The sequence below is a fragment of the Felis catus genome, chromosome C2, assembly GCF_018350175.1.
Source record: "Felis catus isolate Fca126 chromosome C2, F.catus_Fca126_mat1.0, whole genome shotgun sequence".
Classification (NCBI taxonomy): Eukaryota; Metazoa; Chordata; class Mammalia; order Carnivora; family Felidae; genus Felis; species Felis catus.
In genome coordinates, this window is record NC_058376.1 from 79,006,219 (window position 1) to 79,028,996 (window position 22,778).

Sequence of the window (22,778 nt, forward strand, 5' to 3'; positions counted from 1 at the left end):
GACTTAAGAAAAGTCAGTTGAGATGTGCTGTAGTTATCAGCAGTTTTCCTCCCCTCATGGTCAACGGAAGGGCTAGTCAGCTAACATGGTTGGTGGGGAGGTATTAGGTGTGCAGTCTTAAAGTAGGTATCTGAACCATGGCAAAAAGCCCATGCTTAGTGTCACATCAGTTAATTCAGGAGTTATACACAGTTAAAATATATTGCCAGTGACATCGAAGTTCTGACTATACAACTAATGGCCCTGGGCAAAGATAGTCTCTCACTTGAAGATCATGACTTGGGGAGGGAAAGGATGACAAGAGGCAGGATAGCCAACTATTGACAATCTGCAGGAACAACATATGTCTTTCCGTAATGGTGATGAATCAGCACGGACTCGAGAGGACAAGAAAAAGTCCAAATCCTGAAACTTATTAACTACGAAACCTTGAACAACTCATTCAGCTTTTCTAATCTCTGTGTCCTCCCCTATAAAAATGAAGACATTGTCACCAGACCTGTCAGTCAGACTGTGACTGTGAATAGAGCTTTCGACAGATATCAGCTTCTGTCATCACCATTCTAATGACTATCATCTCTTCAGCAGTAGGAAAGGTATGTGTCCAGTAGAAAAGAAGGAAACGTACACAAGAGAAGGCAGCTCAAATTCATTGGGGCACCTGGAGGGCTCAGTCAGTTAAACATCCGACTCTTGATTTTGGCTCAGGTCATTATCCCAGGGTCATGGCATTGAGCCCCAAGTCAGGCTCCATGCTGAGGTTAGAGCTTCTTGGGATTCTCTCTCTCCTTCTCTGTCTGCTCCTCCCCAGCTCTCATTCTCTCTCTCTCCCCAAACAAACAAACAAACAAGCAAACATTTTTTAAAAATTCTTTAAAATACTCAAGTTTAGAAGGCAGAGGAATGTAACTATTTCTCCCACCCAAGGAAGGAGTCTTAACATAATTCATTTGTGAAGCTTCAATACCTTTTGGGGGAAGAAGGATGTCCTGTGTAGCTGTGCGGTAATGGCATCTCTAGTTGTTTTAATGTAAAGTGACTTTGCCCTCCCCACAATATCTATATCTATGTCTATGTCTGTGTCTGTGTCTGTGTCTGTTTCTGTATCTGTATCTATATATATGTGTAGATTTATCAACCTATCTATCATCTATCTAGACTGTTTCAAAGTAAGTTGCAGATATCATGACACTTCACTCTAAATACTTCAACATGTTGCCCCTAAAAATTGGGACACTGTTCTGTATAACCACAATGCCACTACCACACATAAGAAATGAATGCTGATGTATTATCTAATATATACCTCATATTCAAGTTTCTCTAAACTTGCCCCGAATATTTAATAGGTTTTTAAATTAAATCCGCCATCCATTGTGGACTCCTGCCTTCTTCTCCAACCTTATATCCTAATTTTTGTTCCTTTCCACATTGGTGATTCACTCTAATGATTTTATTCTACGTTATGTTAAAATTTCCCTCATCCGAAATGACATTGCTTCTCTACTGTAATCCCTCTTCCAAATCTCTATTAGCATAATTTTAAAGACGTAACTTTAATGCTAACCATTTATAAACATGCTTTCATTCCTGCTTGGGGATGTCCATTCTCCTTTTTCTTCTGAATTCTCAAAGAACTTTGGCTCAACTTTGATTCAGTCACTTGTCACTTTCAGTCTTGTGTTAGGATTAAACACTATAACCCTGTATATATTCTCTATTAGACTAAAGGCACCTTCAAAGGTAAGATCAATGTCTGCCTATCTCTTTATGTTTCCAACAGTTAGCAGAGTAGTCTGCACGTAATAGGCACTTGGTGGATGTTTTCTACCTAAAGTAAATTTTCCTTAAATAATCCTGACCTCAACTTGTATTTTGTTCATTTTATCTACTTAGGAGAGAATATCCTTCTTCTATTTTCTGTCTATCCAAAGCTGATCTCCATAAAACCATTCCTAATTATCCAGCTTAAACTTTTGGAGGTAATGTATATGTTTTTTAGTGGGATTGTGTTGATGGCAAGGCAAATGTATACATATGTCCAAACCCACCAAGTTGTAGATCCTGGTTATGTGCAATTGTTTTTCTTGTTGTTGTTGTTGTATTTTGTTTTTTGGGTTTTTTGTTTTGTTTTGTTTTGTTTTGTTTGGTCAATCTTAGGAAAGCTGGGGGAAAAGTTTTTAGGAGGAAAAAAAAAGAGTAGAGTCTGGAATCTAATCCAGTCCTGCAATTTATTAGCTGTCGATATTGGGAAGATTACTTAACATTTTGGTGGTTCAATTTCCTAATCTGGAAATAATCATAGCATTTACAGGGTTATATATTTTCTATATGGATAAAATGAGTTAATTCTTATAAAGTACATAAAATAGTGACACCATATTGTAAGCACTCAATAAAAGTTAATCATTATTCCACATTCTCTCTCATGCTTCATAATCCTTATTTGGCAATGATTATTTACCAATTGGTGACACATGTTCTATTTTTGGTAGGAACTTAAATTTAAATCAGGTATTATTAATGGATTTTTAATGGGCATATTTTATTTTCTTAAATAAAGCATGGGATAACTTTGATTATTGAGGACATTCTACATGCCAAGAACTTGGCTAAGTGCTTTCTATAAATATTTCACTCAATACTCACAATAACAGTATGAGCTAGCAATTATTTCCATATTATAGATAAAGCAAAACAAAAACAAAGACTGAGTGAGCATAAGAGAGTTGTTCAAGCTGTCCATGCTAGTAACTAGGGCAGTTCTTAAATGCAAAGATAATATTTAACTTATGTTTATTTCGCAGAGATCTTAATACATATTCATAAGCACAAATACCATCTATGTTCAATTTTCCTTATTGGTATGTATTTAGTTGCTATGATATTTGAGGCATATATACATGTTATGTTAGTTGCTTTTTATTTTTAATATACCTTAATATGGTAACCTTATTTTTTGCTTTTAACATGATCTTTTAAAAAGTTTACCTTAGATTCCAATATAAAACTTTTCCCCATATCAAGAACAAGACTATGATGCACTCTTGGTATATTTTAATGTAACTAGAGACTCTTTTAAAATAACTATTCTCCATGCATTTGTCCTATCAAGTTATGTTCAGCTTTTAGTTTTGTTGTATTTCTTTGGATTAGTGCTGTTTCTATAGGAACTACTAGTGTTGATAGAAATTCTAGAAATCATTTGCTGCACACTCTTGATTTACCAAGGTGGGAAATGGGGCTTAAGCAGATGGAGCACATTTCAATGCTGCTTAGCTAGTCAACGGCACAGAAAAGACCAGAATCAGAATTAATTATTCCCCCTATTGACCTATACCCTATATATAAATCAGTGCTACATTTTTCATATCCTAACCCATTCCATCTATGGTGTGGCTTTGGATCAGGGCCCTCAGTTCACCGAATAGTACCTATTCCCAAATAGGAAGCAAGGGGGAGACACGAAAATAGTAAATGTCAGGAAAAATAAAAGCCCTGTGTAATGTTTCCACCTCTGTGCCTCTGCTGCTGCTCTCCCCTCAATGTAATATCCTCTCTCCACATGTCCCAAAAACGACACTACTCAAACTGTGGTCCATGGATGGGTGTTGAAGAAATGTTTATCACCCTGCAATGGAACAAGTACAAAAACAGGGAGTATTTAGAAAATAATATAACACTTTAATAGAGTAATGCATCCCTGTTAGATCTCATAATGGTAAAACTTGGCCTTCCATTTTGTATTGTTTTTATTTCATTTTCTTAGTGATTAATTTTAACTGTGCTCTATACAAATACTGGTCTCCAACAGATGGAGAAAGAAACAGTTTTCATCACAGAAAGTTTGGGAGGCACTGCTTTAAAAGGGCCAGGTTCAGGTGCCACCGATTCCCTTAGAAGGCATTCCTGATGTTCCTGAGAAGTAGAGATTTTAAATTTTATAATATTTAACATAAGTCTCTCTTATGCCTCTTACGGTTTTCTACCAAGATTAGTCATTACTTATGTGTTTTTCTTATCTCTCCTGAATAATTACAACCTCCCTGAGTACAGGTTATGTATTCATAACACCTCTTAATTGGCATTTAGTTCATAAATTCACATTACACTAACGGACTGGATGAAATAACCATTCATAATTATTCACAGATTTGGAGAGGGGAGAAGGTTGAAAAAAATACAGTGGGACATCTTTTCCTAAACTTTCAGAGGGAAAGAATTGAGAGTACAGAATTTAGACACTATCCAATTCCGTATTTTGTATATAAATATTTATGTACTTATTTATTTAAAATGTTTATTTATTTACTTTGGGAGAGAAAAGGGGGGTGAAGAGAGAGGGAGAGACAGAATCCCAAGCATGTTCCACAATGTCAGCGCAAAGCCCAACATGGGGCTCGATCTCACCAACCGTGAGATCGTCACTTGAGCCGAAATCAAGAGTCTGACACTCAATCGACTGAGTCACCCAGATGTCCCTGCACGTATATAAATATTTAGACCAGTGAGGAGCCTGAACACATACAGAAATCCTATTTCTGCCTAATGTAGAGAAGCTTACAAACTGTCAAAAATTAGTTTTAAAATCAAATTTGTATTCCAAGAAACTGTACAATACCCTTGTGCTTTTAGTATGAGCTGAACAGATATCACATTTATGGCAGTCTCACAAAGCAATTTCCAGAACCTTCCATTTTGTGCATGTGCATTCGAACTCCAATGCATCTAGACCCAAATCGTTTGCCAGTGGAGATGCTGATACTCCTCATTATCAATTAAGAAAAACCGAACAAGGCATTCACTTCAGAAGCCAGCTCTCAACCCCACTCACCAAAGTATTCATCAGCAGGTGGATTTTCCATATCATACAGCATCTTCTTGGTTAGGTGTTCGAGCTCATCTTCAGGGCGGAATGAAGGGGGAACAGCTGGAGGCCCCATGGATCCTGTTTGTCCACTCTGAAAGGCAGAAAACACAACAGTTAGTTCTTTAAATGCAATCTAGACAATCAAAGCAATCAAGTAGCGTTTGCATTGTACAGGAGAAGGTACTGGACATGGCTACTAAGAGATCTGGGTTTTAGAATCAGTTTTAACATTCTTCGGTGTCTGATCTTGGACACATCATTGTCAGTATTCACCTGTCTTAGTGAGATGAGTCATCTACCGGGCTTTAGAAAACCATGTTTACAACAGTAGGAATCTATTGCATTCAGTAATTGCTAAGCAGTCACTATGGAGCAGTTGTATATTTATAAAAACAAGATGAATAAATTGAGCTTCCCCCCTTATGGAGTTTACAGTCAAATGAGAGGTACAGGCACATTAATAATTAAAGATAAAGCAACTATAGGAACTGCACAATCAGGGTACATAAGGGACCTCTCATGTAGCCTGAAAGGAAGTATTCCAGAGAAGAGGCAGGTGCAGACTACGACTTATTCAGCTAAAAGGCAGGAAACTTATAGGCAGCGGTTCTTATATTCAGGTGAGAAAAGGCTAACTGGTTTAAGGAGCTCCTGGAAGTTGTGTATTTCTGCAGTTTGTATAAAGCTTGAGATAGGAGATGGGATGGATCTTATGGGGTAAAGGGGGGCAGAAAGTGAATGGCCTTGTGTTCTGGTTAAGGTGGTTGAGTAGCTTTTCCCCCTAGTACTACAAACAGCCAAATGGGGGAGGTAAAAAGCACTGATACTGGGTTGGTGTTTAAATAGGTGAGCGAGCCAGAATTATAGCGCTGTCAGGGAGTCAAGTGTCAGGGGAAAGATTACCTGAGATGTTTGACCAAGAATCCAAAGTATGTAGAGAAAAAAGAAAGGCCAGATGCCAGATGTAAAGTAGCTTTGCATGATGTAAATAAAAGGGGATGTATAATGTATAATTCTGTTTTCCTTTGCGTATATTATAACTTTGACCATTTCCGGTATCACACCCCAGCATCTTTAATCAATGTGCTTATTACAGAAAAAACTTATAAAAAGTTAAGAAATGGGACAACTGGCTGGCTCAGTTGGGTTAGCATCCAACTTCGGCTCAGCTCATGATCTCACAGTTAGTGAGTTCAAGCCCCGTGTGGGGCTCTGCGCTGACAGCTCAGGGCCCAGAGCCTGCTTCGGATTCTCTGTCTCCCTCTCTCTCTCTGCCCCTCCCCTGCTTGTGTGCATGCTCTCTCTCTCAAAAATAAATAAATACATATTTTTTTAAAAAGTTAAGAAATAGGGGCACCTGGGTGGCGCAGTCGGTTAAGCGTCCGACTTCAGCCAGGTCACGATCTCGCGGTCCGTGGGTTCGAGCCCCGCGTCAGGCTCTGGGCTGATGGCTCAGAGCCTGGAGCCTGTTTCCGATTCTGTGTCTCCCTCTCTCTCTGCCCCTCCCCCGTTCATGCTCTGTCTCTCTCTGTCCCAAAAATAAATGTAAAAAAAAAAAAAAAAAAAAAAAAAGTTAAATAATGATGGCCATGACGACTAATGGAGAAAGCTGGGACTGAGAATGTAAATTCTTCTTACTTTTATGTTTTTAATTTTTAATTTAAATCCAAGTTAGTTAACATATAGTGTAGTATTGGTTTGAGGAGTAGAATTCAGGGATTCATCACTTACATATAACACCCAGTGCTCATCCCAACAAGTGCCCTCGTTAATGCCCATTACCCATATAGCTCATCCCCCCCACCCCACCTCCCCTCCAGAAACCCTCAGTTTGTTGTCTGTATTTAGGAGTCTCTTATGGTTTGTCTCCCTCTCTGTTTATGCATCCTTAAGTTGTTATCAAGAATTTCTCCTTTCACGAACAGTTTACAAGAATCACTTCAACAAAACTTATAGCTGCATATTCATTCACCTGTTCTCCTCCCTATACTAAATGAGTTCTTAGATGTGTAAATCCTACAAAGCACAAATACCTGTACAAATGTTTCATCCTTACTACCAACATGTATTTCAACCACTCCGAGATACATGTTGATTATTTGTGTGATGTCTGAGGCATAAAACGCCACCTAAGCATATGTCAAGTTGTTACTTGGCACCTATTTGGACCTTTCTCTATATTTTTCATTTTTTAGGTATTTGAAATGTACAGGAGGTTGCAAGTATGGACATGCAGAAAGCCTTTAAAAGGCCCTCAATTTTTGTTTATGTTGGTTACTAATCTTACATCGGGATTTTATTTCATTGTTGGACACAATCTGGATGGAGAACGGACAACAGTGAATAAACCACGGTATGTGGCCGGTGACAGAGACAAAAAAAAAAAATAGAGCTGCATGCTGGAATCTTTTATTCATTGTGAGATAAGGAAATTTAACATCCAAAAAGATCAGGGCAGGGCTAGTTATGATAAACTCAGGACAAGAGCCCATCCTAGACTCATTTATTCAATAAACATTAAATGTTAAATTTAAGGTCTCCTCTAAAGTGCAAATAGCATTTGAACATTGGAGGAACGATTTGCTAGTGATATTAAACTTTAAATGGCACAGATGTTATCACTTCTAGGAAAATTTTGCAGAAATAATCATAAAGTTATATGACCAAGGCCAGTCACAGGAACCATATTTGAAAAAAAAGGAGGAACCTGAAGTAACAATGTAACTATTCATCCACGGGTAAGAGGTCACTTAAATGCACAATGATAGATACATACAATGGAATGTGGAAAGCTTTTAAAAGGGTACATTACAAATCTATCTGCAAGGTATGAAAAGGTGACATGGCCATGCGATCAAAGGAAAAGATCTAGTTATAGGACAGGAAGTGTAAATGATGGCCCCATTTTTGTAAAGTAAGTACAGTTTAATTACGTACTGTTCTTTTTTTATTTTTATTTTTTTAATTTTTTTTAACATTTATTTATTATTGAGAGAGAGAGAGACAGAGCATGAGCAGGAGAGGGGCAGAGAGATGGGGAGGCACAGATTCCAAAGCAGGCTCCAGGCCCTGAGCTGTCAGCACAGAGCCCGACGCGGGGCCCGAACTCACAAACTGGGAGATCATGACCTGAGCCAAAGTCGGTCGCTCAACTGACTGAGCCACCCAGGTGCCCCTATGTACCGTTCTATATATAGGTTGGAAAAAAAGTCTGAAAGGACATACACTCAAGTGTTAAAGGGGATTTATCTCTGGGTTGGGAATCCCGGGGACCTTTCAATTTCTAAGTTTGTGTTTCTTTTACAATATGTAATTCTACTTCTGCAATCCATGAAGTACAACTTTTTAAATGCAAGGAATTCAAGCGACAAAGATAAGTCAGATACTAGCAAAGCCCTGGAACAGGCTTCCAACCCAGGTCAGATGGGGGCCCTGAGAGGAGCAAAAGGCCAAAGGTGGGACGCAGTTGGGTGTGAGTGGGAAAAAAGGCAAGTGGTTCTGTGTTTAAGACTGAAGAGGCGAAAGAAAGGAAGGGCCAGCTAATGACTACCATGCCGTACCGGATGCTGAGGGCCTCCCTAGGGGCCAAGGGCTCTAGGCCCTGTGTGAGACCACAGACAACTCTGAAAACCTGATGAGCTGAGCTCCCTTTTGGCAGAGAGAGACTGACATCCATAAAAACGCACACTGAATTTACTTATAATCTCAGGAAGCTCACAAGCCGCGGGAAACATATCTACAGACCCTCAGGTAGGAATGTCCAGGCAACAGAAACCGCAGTAGGGATTTTCAGCAGCGAGGTGAGCTAATCAGATTAGAAAGTTCTCTCTGGAGTACAGGGAGGACGGGAGAGCCATGAGACTGGAAGGAGGTGGGGAGCTTATCCTAAAATATGTGTGGCTGGAGAGTGAAGGGACTTGCGAGGTGGTGACGTTATGGCTAGAGACAGAGGTTTAACTCAGGCACTGGTTTGGGGTCCTCAGGTGAGCTTGTGAACCCTGGATGACTTCAGATTCCCTTCTGTAGAATGGGCCTGTCCAGGTTATCTCGCAGTTGCTAAGAGGATTGAAATCAGAGAGCTTTTGCATGTCATGCTATAGACAGCTTACCTACTTTCAAACCATGGTCACAAAGGGACTCTCTCTGGACCTTCAACCTGCCTCTGAGGGAGGAGATAATCCCAGTTCAGGTGACAGAATTGAAGGTATGGATGGGAAGCTGACCTACATCATGTTTTCCAGACTTGCAATAAGGAGAAAACTTGAGCCCCAAAGAGGGTGTCATCTGACTCCAAAAGCCAGGCATTTTTTCCAACCAAACATCGCTTCCCATGGAGAAAGTGGAGCAATGGCTGAAATATTACCTGTAACGTCAATGGCGTTGGCTGTTTTATTTTAAATCAACAACCATTAAGGAAAACCTGACAATTCCTGCTCCCAGTCTGAGGGCAGACCCTGAGGGAATGGACACACTTTAGCATTGTGTGGCCCTAATATACATGCTTTTGCCTTTTAACATAAACAGTGGCAGGGGGAAGGCCAGGTTTGTCCTCTGCCAGCAATTCAGATTCTACCCTTAGCACTTACGTTACCAGGAGAGGTTATTTCCAAGTACTCCCCTTGTCAGGACTTCATAGATTTTAAGAAAAATATGCCATTCCTTTCATTCTCCAATTACTCCCTATTAGCTTTGCAATACAGTTTCTGAAGTACCACATTTGGAAAGTCACTTTCCTTTTCTATTTATTTATTTATTTATTTATTTATTTATTTATTTATTTATTTTTTCAACGTTTATTTATTTTTGGGACAGAGAGAGACAGAGCATGAACGGGGGAGGGGCAGAGAGAGAGGGAGACACAGAATCGGAAACAGGCTCCAGGCTCTGAGCCATCAGCCCAGAGCCTGACGCGGGGCTCGAACCCACGGACCGCGAGATCGTGACCTGGCTGAAGTCGGACGCTTAACCGACTGCGCCACCCAGGCGCCCCACTTTCCTTTTCTTTTACATTCTAATCCCCTATCATGCTAACCTTGGATTCCTGGTATTTCGTATGAGGAAGGACCCCAAGACGACATCTCTCCCAGTGCTTGTGAATGTTATTTGGCCACAGAATTCCGTCCCCGCTCTGCCCCTGGCCTCCATCCCCAAACAGGGCACAAAACTTAACATGCATGAAGAATACTTATTGGTAAAAACACAGACTCCTTAGTGTCCATGTGTCTGTCACACCAAGGAAGACGCAGCCCAGGGCTTTCTTTGAAGTTCAGGTCCTGTAATTACTTTAGGGTTTCTCTCACTTCAATTTCTCTTTCTCAGTAGCACTCAGAACGCAGTGCATCCTAAGATGCCCAATTCATCTTCTGATAAGCAGCTTCCAGCATTGTGCTTGGGTAATAGAATATAATGGAAAATTTGTGGGGTGGGGGCTGGAAGGGACGTGTTGGATTGTACTGTTTTTTATTTCTTCAAACATAGAGACGTGCATGGTATCGGCAATATACTCACTGCAGCATAATAATAATTCCTTGCATTTTTGTGACCCTTTTCAAGGTGCCTGTTTTCACATACACGTAATCTCAAATGTTTATGCAACAGCCCTGTGTAATAGGTCATCCTGCTTCATGAGGAAATGGAGGCCCGGGGAGGGTAAATGAGCTCCCTCGGTGGAGCCCTGCCTGCTGCCAGGGGCTGTGCGAGTCAGGCGTGTTTCAACTACACCGCAGTGGTCCTCAGTTCCAGGGCCATCTGCAAGCCCTTCTAAGCTCTGTTATTTTGGAGCAATTTGGATTTTTTTCAGAGTAGAGGTTTACTGCTAACTAGTGAAACAAAAGTCCTACATAGCAAACACAAACAAAGCCTCTACACATTCTTATAAGTATCAATATTAATCACTAATATGAGTGTTCTTTGAAATGTCTACCACTCCTAGAAAAGGCAAAAAACAAACACAACCCATTATATGACCTACACATGAGTTACTGAGAAGTGGATTTCAGAAGACTGCTTCAAAATTCTCTTAAACATACCTTTCCTAAGAAATTGCCAAGTGCCAAGCACTATCATAAACTCAAATTATTCGTGATTCCCGCCTCTGACAACTCGTGGTTTAGGAAACAAGAGACATGAAAGTAGAAAATTACAGTAAGTGTAAATACTAAGCCACAGGGATGAATTCAATGTTCTGAGATGGGAGAAGGCTACCAGTAAGGATATATCCTCTTAGTTTGATCTTGAAGGATAAACAATTGAAGAAAGAAAAAGAAAGGAAGGAAGGAAGAATGGAAGGAAGGAAGGAAGTCAAGACATTCCAAGAGTAACATGTAGAAAAGAACAGGCACGTTAGAAAAAAAAACAAATGTTAAGAAATAGAGGAGGAACAGAGCTAGACGATGAGGTTAGAGAAATGACCTGTGGTCAATGTCTACACTGTTTTAGGAAACAGAACCATCAGGAGATTTAGAACTGGGTGTTCACTTTACTAAAGACACATTTTGGAAATATACATATTGGCAACATCTTCAAACACCAAGGCCAATGATGCCTTAAAAATGCAACCAGACAGCATGGCATTTCTGAGCAATTTAATGGCTATTATGTTTAAGGACCCTGATATCCATTAAGTAAGCAGAGACCGCTACCTGCTCATGAAACTGACTTCCTCCTCTTTCTGAGCACATGGCTGGACTACAGTTTCCATTCTCCATCGCAGTTAGATGTGGCCGTGGGAGGCACGAGAAAGGAGAAACACACCCTGTGGAGAGCGATCCACTGACCAGGCTGGCCTGCCTCAAACTGTTACAGAAGGGGGACTGGGAGGAAATATGCTCAAAGGTTCATGGTTGAAAGTAATGGGAGACTGGTTTATATTCTTTCGATTTTCCTATATTTTAATTTTTTTACAATAAAGTTTTTTACCCTCAGATAAGGAACAAAATGTTTTTTCTTGATACAGAAGTGTCAGAAAATGGAAAATGTCCAAGCATCTGCAACTGGTTCCTCTCTGTCATGGTTTTTTTCTTGCTAGAGGCCCAGGTGATAATATTCCGGGGAAGGCTTATTACGAATACTGTAGCCAAATTTGGATCTAGGTCCCTGGTAAAAGTTATGGGTGAGGCTGTACAAAAATGAGTACTATTTCTGCAAACAAAGTGATATGGATGGAATCCTTGGTGAGCGTGGAAACTGCCAGATTAAGAAGAACACAAATAACAATATCCATCACATTTATGTAACAATGACAGTATTTGAAGTGTTTTACATATTCTTACATAGGCACCCATAAGCACAGAAGAGCTTATTTATCTCTCTAATCTGCGTTCTGCCTTTAACGGGTCCAGTAATTTTGATCAAATCATTTCTATTCCCCGAGCCTTAGTAGCGTTCTGTGCAAAATGATGTTTTCAAAGATTCCTTTGATTCTACCCTATCTTCTTTTTGTGCCCATAATATGCAGGGCATATATCATTACAGATATTTATAGGGAAATCACAGATAATTCATATTTTCGGATACTTTGTAGTCTATAAAAACAGACACACACTGAGTAAGTGGAAACATCATCATTAGAGATTTCCATTTACAGGAGGATTTAAACCACTTGTCAGCATCCCCTGAAACAATCTAGAACTTCATTCAGCATTCTGAATCTGAGTAAGCAGCTGGCAGGTCACAGGGTTTCTGCAGCCTACTGAACTTTCACTACATGTAGGGCATGAAAATCAAGAACAAACAAAGGTTAAACGCCCGATGCTCACCGCTCCTCGGGGGGAGCCAAGAAGAACATCACCATCCCTCCTAAATGCAACAAGAAGCATAGTAAACAGCCTGCACTGGGGTGCAAACAGTGAAGACCCCAAGGAGAACACCCACCACCTTTAATCTTTGTCACCGCCGATTTACTATTTAAATATATGCGTTAAGGATCCATTTTACAAAATGGCTACCCTCTCTTTGTCATCATGCCAGCTTCCCGAGTGACTGTGATACTGACCTCGGTGTGGGTCATTTTTCTCCTGTGAGTGCTGACCCACCATTCATTTCCTAGTTACAAGGTGCTAGATAACTTGAACTTAGTACAAATCTGAACCTTACCAGAGAAGCACCGCCCAGGCAGATAAACACTGGGAAAAGACAGCCAAGATATTCAGAGAGATTACATGATAATGAATACTCTATCACTCGGGGACCAGAGCTGCTCACTTTTCTTGTCCATTTGTAATGATGTACAAGAGGTTCCTTCTCTCAGAGGGAAAATAACTTCAATTATGTGTTCTTGAAAAAAGAAACATTGAAATTATCTTCTTTCAAAAGGTAGAATTAGTCCCATTTTGGAGCTGAAAGCCTGCCAGAAAAAAATATATTTCTGATATTTTCCTTCTATTTTTCCCCCCTCCTATTTAACTGTGTCAAGTTTGCAGTTGGCAATTTCCTGAGGCTGCTTCTCCTTTCTGACTCTCACTGAATTATCATGCTCTACTCTCGACGTCTTACTTTTAATGGAAGGAGCACCCTTTCAGGCCAAGGGCCGAAGATTTGCTGCACACCCACTCTGCTTCAGGTTAAAAGCAGTGAGTGGGCCACAGGGAAAGAAGGGGCAAGGGGAACTGCCTATTAGCAACTAGAAACCCATAAATGAACGCTCCTCACGGTTGCAGAGGAGCAGAAAAGCGTGTTCTTAGGCCTTCTATTCTTCAATCCTATTTTCTTGGAGAATGCGTAGCAAGGCTGCAAGGAGGGAGACCCAGAAGTTTTGACTTTAAAAGTTGGTTCTAACTTTGAAACCCATTCCAGTCACCCTTCCACTTTCGAAAGTGTAATATTCTTACGACCTCTTCCGCATATTCCCTTTCCTATGCCAAACACCGATGCCTCCAAATCACCATTCTTAAACCAGATTGGGAGCCACAGCCAAGGACGGGCGATTCCGAGTTACAGCGTGGTAGATGTTACGGCAGCCAGGGGGAAGTACCAGGCTGTGCTGTTGGCGCACAAGTGTGCGACCCTGACGCAGCCTGAGCAGACAGAAAGCGGTTCCTCTCCACGCCCACCACTCTCAAACAGGTAGCCTCAAGAGTTCCGGGGCTTGGAACTTGCGTGTTCCCAGCCCTGACATCTAAGGTACACTTTCAGTCCTCCGGTGTTTGTTTCTCTACTTTTGATTTTCTCACCCACCAACTGGAAGTTAGTAACATCTATTTCATATGAAGGACCTTTGTAAGATATTAACCATCACATAGATGGCAGTTCTAATTACCAGGAGGGACAGCATACAATACCACTAACAAAGATGATTTTCTTCTTGGAAGTGGAATGTCTGCAGAGTCATATGCTCCCCCAAGTAATGCTCTGCTTCTGTACTTGCTGGTGAAGCACTTCAGGGTAGTCTATCTGAACTTCACATTAACTGTGTTAGCGAGAGGTGGGATTCCCCAGAGTTCTTTTGACTACAGACCTTGAAATACACACCATTCACTGAATGTACGTTTTGCTGGCTCTCCGAATGGTCAACGGTTCCACGTGTTAGCCTTTCGCACCAAAAGATAAATTGTACAGCGAGGCTCTCGTGTTGGGCTCCTTGGAAAAAGTAGCCTCCCTCATGTTTTCCTGCCTAGATGAGTTTCAGGCAAAGAGAGACACAACTACAGACGCTGTCCCACGTGGTAGGAAAGAAGTAGGAAAGGTGACAGGCAAGAAACCCAGATCCTCAGCATCATGGAGAAGGAAGATCAGAGATCTCTTGCCAATCTAACTCACAGTTCCCATTTCATTGCTCTCAGGCAGGGCCTCCTTAAGGGAGAAAATGACTTGCCTCCATGGGGTGATAAGATCTCTCTCATTTTACTCCTCTCTTATATATGCCGTTCCTACCCAAGGCTAAAAGAAGCTGTTTCCACAATACTTTAGCTAAAACACACATGCATCCACCCTCCCCCATTAATTAGGACTTATGCATGTAATGTATAAGGGATTAGCTACAATAACGGCAAGGCAAATACAAGACATTATCTCCATTGGTAGGTTTCACCTCAATGAGATGCAAGACATAAATGTTTGATGAATGGAACGAACTGTCGTTCAAGGTTGTTTTCAAACTAAACCAGATCTTGGTCTTAGCTATGCCCCATTAGTGCCTGGCAGTGACTTCTGGGGGGATGGTTCATCTCCATTTGGTTGCCTGGGACGATGCTAAGAGAGCTAGGTGCTCCAACATTGGGAAAAAAAGTTTTACCACCACAAGCTGATTTCTATCTGTTGTCCCACAGAAGAGCTATCCTCAACCAAAAGCTACATTTTTAATAAAACTGTATCAGACATCACAGTGTCTCTCTTAACAGGACTCTGAATCTGACTGTGGTTCTAATCCACTGTGTTCAAAATGGGGTTTTACCAATTCCTTAGCCTGTCTCATAATTCTTGCCATTAGCATGCTAAAAAATAGGAAGCTATTAAAAGAGAACATGTAATATTTACAAATGAATAAAAACATATATGTAAGAGTGCCAGTGTGAGTGTCTATGTAAGTAGGGATCAAAAAGCAGATACTAGAGGGAACTATACCAAAATGTTAATAGCTCATGCTAGGATGGTGGGATTATGAGTAATTTAATTTTTTTACTTATAATTTTTAAATTATCTACATTATTTATAGTGAAAATGGATGACCCTTAGAAACTCATAAGTAGACTTTATAAAACGTGGGATTTCTGTCTTTTCTTTAGTATTTTCACATATGAAGCCAGAAGGGAATGGACAACCTGACGTGGCGACAATTTGTTGAAAACAGTAAAGGCACCTAGATTTTCAGTCTGATATGCACAGAAACACTTTCCTACTGTACAAGCTGTTTCTATCTAGTGGGCTTGACAGATGCCTGAACGTGACACAAGACACTGAAATAACATGCAAATCAGTTTTTCGGTTTTGATATGCAAATATGACGCTTGGCACATCACTTTCCATGGCTGAGGTAAATTTCTGTTTTTGAGTTTTTCGTGGGAAATGCACGCCAGCCAACAAATGGTTAACTCCCCATATTTCACCTAACACAAGGTGGTTTTCATTTGAGTCAGAAAGGTTCTTGCTCAGCGATCCAAGGCACTTCGGATGCAGAGAAAGGGCGTGTGTTTTGATTGGTAACAATGCCAACGGCGGCTGCAAACAAGTGCGCCCTCCGACAGACGCGTGGATCACGGTGGATTTCTGGGCCCCGGCGGTGAGGCAGGAGGTGTCTCAATGAGAATAACAGAGAAACGGTTTGTTGCCTGACCCGCAAAAATCAAATCAAAGTAGTCCAACATTGTGGGAAGATTAGCTTCTGGCTGGAGATGAAGAAGAAGGAGTCAAAAGTCCTTGCTCCTAGGCTATTTGAGTGGTGTAGAAAACTGTAGTCTCTGGTGAAAACTACATTAAATTATCCACAAATACTAGTAATGAGGCATTAAGGCAGTCATCAAGATGATTGAGATACATCCAGTTCAAGGACTTCATAAACCAGTCAGGCAGTCGAGGCTCATGAACGAGAAATAAAAGAATGAAGCAAAGCATTGACTGTTGATGGTAGTCAGTATGGCTTAGACACCTGAGACCATAAGCTCTCGGGGCTACCTACCTGCTTGGGTTCAAATCCCACATCCCCTACTTACCAACATCGTGACCCAGGGCAAGATGTTTCATTTGACTAAATATTAGTTGCCTTGATCATACAATGGGGTCAATTGGGTTTCCCTCATGAGTTCAATGAGAAGGTCCATGTAAATCATTTGCTGCCTTCACTAATTAAGAAATTATTATTATCCTAAAAGATATGCTATGTTGTATAAATATCACGTGAACAGATCAATGGATAATATGGATTCAGAAGAAAGAGAGGTTACACTGGACTGGAGCATACCAAAAACATGCCAAGAGGATCAGGGGGCTTGATTTTAGGACCTGAAGGAAAGAGAGAAAACGCTTTGTAGTTCTATGCTCCTTTCTGGCCAACGAAGAACCCTGGTATAACACTCATACACACTAGATTTCAGTGAATACTTTCCAGACCATGAGAGTGTGTTTTCTATAAGAAGAAACAAACCAAGTTAGTGGTTTAAGTGACTATGTTGAGTGACTTAGCCAAAATCACACCCATAGTAAGTGTCAGAGCCAGGGGTTAAACATGAGTCTTCTGATCCAAGCTCAGTTTTTCCACTAATTTACAGCTGCCTCTATATATTCATTTAGAGATATGAAACTTACATGATCTATCATAAAGGTTAATCAAGACAGTCAACCTCACTGATTAAAGCATGATGCTAATTATATCAGAGGTTGGAGACCAATGTGGCCCCTTCTACTTTCAGAAACATTGATTGTGGTGTAACGGAGAAAGTGTGGGCTTCAGAAGCAGACAAATCTGGGGCAAATAGCAAGTTATACCACTTCTTTTGTATATAACATTTTTTTTTAATGTCTCTTAGCACTAGCTTCTGCATCTGTAGATGGGGTTAGGGGGCAGATAGGAGAAAGGGAATGCCCCACGTTAGGGCGATTGTGAGTAATACTTAAAATGATACATGCTGCATGCTAATATGTAACAGCTACTTATGACTTGTATTAAATGCTCCCAAACAATCCATCAGATCAGAGCTCTGGATGTCTTTCAAATGCGGCAGGAAGGTGGATCAGGGAAAATGGGTGACTCAGTGTCATTCATCAGTACCGTGGCAGAGGGAACACGAGCACACTCTGATAGTGATTCGAAAGACCAGCAACTTTAATGCTTCTAACGGATTACCAACCATGATTCAAATAACGGTAATTCTCTTGAAGGGATATCCCTCTCCATAAACTCTGAAAGGTGGAAACGCATAAGTGTTTAATTTATATATTTATTGAGTTATATAACCGATGAGACCGAAAATAAGTAAGGAATACGGAGTGGGTAGCAGGCAACAAGCAATGTTCAAAATATTTTACATTAACTCATTTACTCATCACAGCCACCCCATCAGATGGTCACTGTTCCGATTTTACAAATGAGAAAACTGAGGCACAGGGATCGCCCTGACTGTACCTGGGAATTTGGGATTTGAATCTAGCCATCAACTCCAGAAAGGGCATATTTAATCACCACACAAAGTGCCTCAGCTGCTCGACCCATCTGCATTTTATCAGAGGGATTTTCTGATTTTTTTTTTCAGGAGAATTTAATCATATATTACAAAGCTTTGAGCTATCAGAGGAACCCTTCCTAAGGACAAATACTACATTTTATGGTGTAGTATTTCCTCTTTGTAGAAGGATGGCAACCGAGAAAATAGCAAACATCCTGGGCAATCCTGCTGCAGAGAGACCGAACACAGGACTTTGAGAGGCATGGTCATTTTTGAGGTCTTCACTCAGGATTCACCGGGCGAAGTAGAACTGCCCTTCAAAAGGCTACTTACTTAAAGGAAACAAAACAAAACAAAAAGACTACTTCCTTCATCAGTCTCTGATACAAGCCAGAGTGTTAATGCCAAATCTTAAAATAGTCAAAGGAAATGATAAATAGCACTGCACTGAAAGGTGGGCCAAGGTAAACTCCTGCCGAAGACACTAATACTCTTGCATGTGAAAACTAAAAGATAATGCTATGTTCTAGTGACCAAGGTAATATTTTTTGTCTGCCGGGTTATGGCCTAACCATGAATGACGTACTATGAAAGTATCCCGTTGTACGAGAGCTAGAGCCTTTCCAAAACGTGTCTATTTGGGAGGAAACTTCTGATCCTTGCAGACTCTCGGCAAATTTTAGAAACAGGAGATACACTAGAGATCACTTAGTGGTAGATGAGTCACTTTATTAATACCACAACAACCGAGGGTCCAGAAGGAAACTGAGTTTCCCAAGGTCACCTAGAAAACGAGTGGTGGAATCACAAAGAAAGCTCAAATCGGAGAAGCAGGTCTAAGTCAAAACCAGTTAGTTCACTTTCTACCATGAAAGACTCGAGGAGACAGTGATGCATTCTTGATGCCCTATAAAGTATGCTCATTCTTGGCAAAAATTTTGGGAGCCCTAATCTACATTTATGCAGCATTCTGAGCTCCCAAGATGGAAGTTGCTGTAAAGTGAAAATCATTGCTGTTATTCTCAGCGAGCCTACACAGGCTGCCAACAGCTGGCACAGACAGATGTGGTCCACAGAGATTCTGTCAGGCTGGGCTGGTACCATCCCCGCACAAGGCTCCTTTCCCTCCGCTTAGCAAAGGGTGTTCCTCCTCAGTTTATGCTGACCCTGTGACCTTCTTGTTGCTACAGGTGAGCTCAGAGTCCTAACCAGGCTGGCTTTAATCTCTCCTCTCTCCTTTGTATCAGCTACTGTTTCCTAATGACATGCCTTTCAGAGGTACTTGTCACATGGCGAGAATCTTCTTCATCTGGGGTCTCACACAACGTGTGAAGATTATACAGTAACGTTTGTGGAATCATCACTCTGTACGTACGTTCTCTCCTTTAACCTCTGGAGTAATCCAATGACATAAATTCTTTTGCTTCCTCCCTTTACTGATGAGGAAACACACAGAGAAGCTAAATAATGTGCTAAAAGTCACCGAGCTAGTATGAGAAAGAGCTAGGATTTGTACCCAACCAGAAACTGTCTCCCAACTTCCAGTAACTAGATATTAAGACCCAGAAGGATGGGGTCCAAAGTGTCACTCCAGTCATAATGAAATGGTTTGATATAATTAAGTGCCATAAACATGCAAAAGGTTATTACTATAACACCACCATGAATATCATCAAAAACTCTGTACCCATCTCTGTCATTCTAACTCTGCAGTGTAATAGGTAGGAAGCAAGTTATTACGGATTCTATTCTTTTTTCAAAAAAAATTTTTTTAATGTTTATTTATTTTTGAGAGAGACAGAGTGTAAGCGGGGAAAGGGGCAGAGAGAGAGGGAGACACAGAATCCAAAGCAGGCTCCAGGCTCCGAGTTGTCGGCACAGAGCCCGATGAGGGGCTCGAATCCACAAACTGTGAGATCGTGACCTGAGCTGAAGTCGGATGCCTAACTGACTGAGCCACCCAGGTGCCCCTCTATTCTTTCTGTAATAAAAAAATATAATGCAGTGACTGATCTAGGTCATTCAGCAGTGCCTCAGCCCTCAGGAAAATGTTTAACGTTATGGACTCAGACTTCAATGCTTCTTGGATATAAATATGGGAGCCTTGTGGCAAACAAGTAACTAGATGTTACAGTACATGCATCATGTTAAGGATAGAACTGTTTCACTTACTAGATGGGACTTAGAAAGCTTCTAATAACACCAAAAGGTAGCCTAACTGAGGAGATGTTTGTACATAATACATTTATTCAAAGTATATTTGCTATGTGCCTAGTAAGTATTAGTGCTAAGGAAATAACTGAAACTTGGGTCCTTCCCTCTAGGAAATATAATAGGAAATATTAAACATCTGGAAATATCCAAAAATAAAATATGCAAAGTAAAATGGTTTAATCCCTGCTGTCAGAACACAGGAGGTGGCTGAAGCCGGGGGGATGATGGGACACTCATAAGAGAAGGTGGCCTTTTAATCAGGTCTTAGACAAAGATGGAATTCATGCATCCAGAGACGTAACAAGATGTAACATCCAGAGCCGTGAAGACCCTAGGAAGTACACAGGAGAGTCAAGTTGAAAAGTTACCATCTTTCATTCCAGGTAAAAACATGTGTAACTGACCTCCTGCTTTTATGTATCTCTGTGTTCCTTTTGGGTGATATCATTGTCTGTGCTGTGCATGAAGATGTCAGGAATATTTTAGTGAAAGTGAGGGAGCTGTCTGCTGATATAGTCATCCCATATACGAGGCCACATGGGGAAACATGTCTGCAGATCAGCCCAGGACCTTGGCACAGCAGGTCAACTGAAACACACACTTTTTGTGCTGCTGATGTTTAAAAAGGGGTTGCTTTGGGGCACCTGGCTGGCTCAGTCGGCAAAGCATGTGACTTGATCTTTGGGTTGTGAGTTCAAACCCCATGCTGGGCATAGAGCTTACTTAAAAAAGGGTCGCTTTACCGAGAGGCTGAAGAAAGTGAGCCACAAAGTGGTTGTGATGATTTCTGATGCTAACAGCTCGATGCCTGGAGGAGGGCCAGGGCGGAGAAGCCCTGGGATTTTGCTGCACAAGCTGTGCTGCCGTACAAGGGAGAGGGTCATGATGGAAGCTGGCTTTGTTTGTTTGTTTGTTCGTTTGTTTTTGCAGGTTCCATGGTGTCACGTGCTGTTTTTACATAAAAGCATGGCTGTGAGTTTCCAAGTGTCCATTCTATCTGCTCCTAAGGTATCCCCGTTCCAGGGGATCTGAGGCACTTATCACATGAAGCCAGCATTATCATAAAAACCAGACTGAAACAGCTCAATGTGTCTTCCTGCCTCTGTTACTTAATCCTTTATCTCAGTAACTAGGAGTCAAGAATTTCTTTTTCTGACTAAGAACACATGTAGAAGATAAGGACAGGAAAGCCTGGCTATTCTGAGTTCTAGGTCCCTCTTTGCTCAAGGTCGCTGGGTGCTAGCTCATCATTTCCCCTCTCTGAACCTGGTTTCGTCCAACTGGCTTCTTCCAGAGCCAGCGTCTGCTCTCCATGGAAGAAATGGATAGACGTATTCTAAGGGGTAATAGAAAGGGTCTTGGATGAAGATAATAACAGTGACAAGAGGTATCCAAAATTAGCAACTCAAAAATGCGCAGGCACTGTACTAAATGGATATTCTATACATTACGTGTCGTATAACGAAACCTCCTTCTACAAATGAGGAAACAAAGGCCCAGGAAAGTTAAGCAGGTTGCCTACAGACTTGTAGGGAGTACGGGAAGGGGGCGAGATTCAAATCCAGGTCTGCGTGACTCTAGTTTTTGTGTTCTTAGTCACCAAACTACCGCCAGAAGAAGGTGAATGAAGTGCAAGAAGAGAAGAATGCCTTGACTATTCTCTTATTCTACCTGTTTCTGACTATAGGGATTTCGGTGAGTATTTATAGAACCCATCTATATTTCACACCGCTATTTATCATCCTTTGAAACGTGTTATTGCTCATGCTCGAAGGGAACATAGAAATTAGGCCAACCTCTCGCTTCCACCTTACAGATTAAAGGGACTTGAACAATTCTGCGGGGGGGGGGGGGTGTGGGACATTAGAAAAATCAAAGTACAGGTGGGAAAGAAGTCAATACTCCTCTTTAAGCAAGTAGAACAGTCCCTTTGAAGCTACATATACTTCACTTTAAACGGTACTTCATACTAGCATCACTATGGCAAATGTAGAAGCTTGTGGATTTAGGTTTAACAAGCTCTAACTTCCAAAGTGAAAGACTAACCCACAGCAAACAGCAAGGAGGCCAGATCGAGACTGAGGTGCCATGCTCTAATAACACACATTGTATTGAGAAGCCAGAGAATAGGATTTAATACTTGTCACACGACCTAGCTTATGTCACATCATCTATCTAGACCTCATTCGCCTATTCTGGACCAAGCAGGTTCCACTTAAACTCCACAAGGTGGGTTTGAAGATGACTACCCTTGGAAGGATTATATGAATATTTAAGACTTCGGCAAATGTAAATGTTGACAACACCTCGAGTAGCAGACATGGCCTATGATGGAATAGGTTTATCTTCTGATCAGTCAGTGGAAGAGACACAGTGATCTCACAGGTCAGAGAGGCAAATCCATTTTAGCAATCCCATTCTGAATTTCCTAAGCTCACTCCCCGAGCCAAAAAGTGAGCTCAGATCTCCTGATATGCTGTCATGTGCTAACCAGACAAAACGTACTAATAATATCTTTCTAAAGTTTCTTTGATGTAAAAGCAAATCCCTTACAGCACAAGAAGCTATATGATTTAGGCAAGTCACTTTGCTTCGGTGCA

General features: G+C 41.1%; 1 protein-coding gene across 11 annotated transcripts in view; it reads right to left on the reverse strand.

Annotated features, from left to right (window-relative positions):
* Positions 1-22,778, reverse strand: part of LOC101096257 (LIM domain containing preferred translocation partner in lipoma) — a 692,709-nt gene that overhangs the window by 171,228 nt on the left and 498,703 nt on the right. For all 11 annotated transcript variants that reach the window (XM_023260309.2, XM_045036388.1, XM_045036386.1 and 8 more), the window contains one exon: positions 4,835-4,961. In XM_023260309.2, the coding sequence (XP_023116077.1) occupies positions 4,835-4,961 (127 nt within the window). The remainder of the gene's footprint in view (positions 1-4,834; positions 4,962-22,778) is intronic.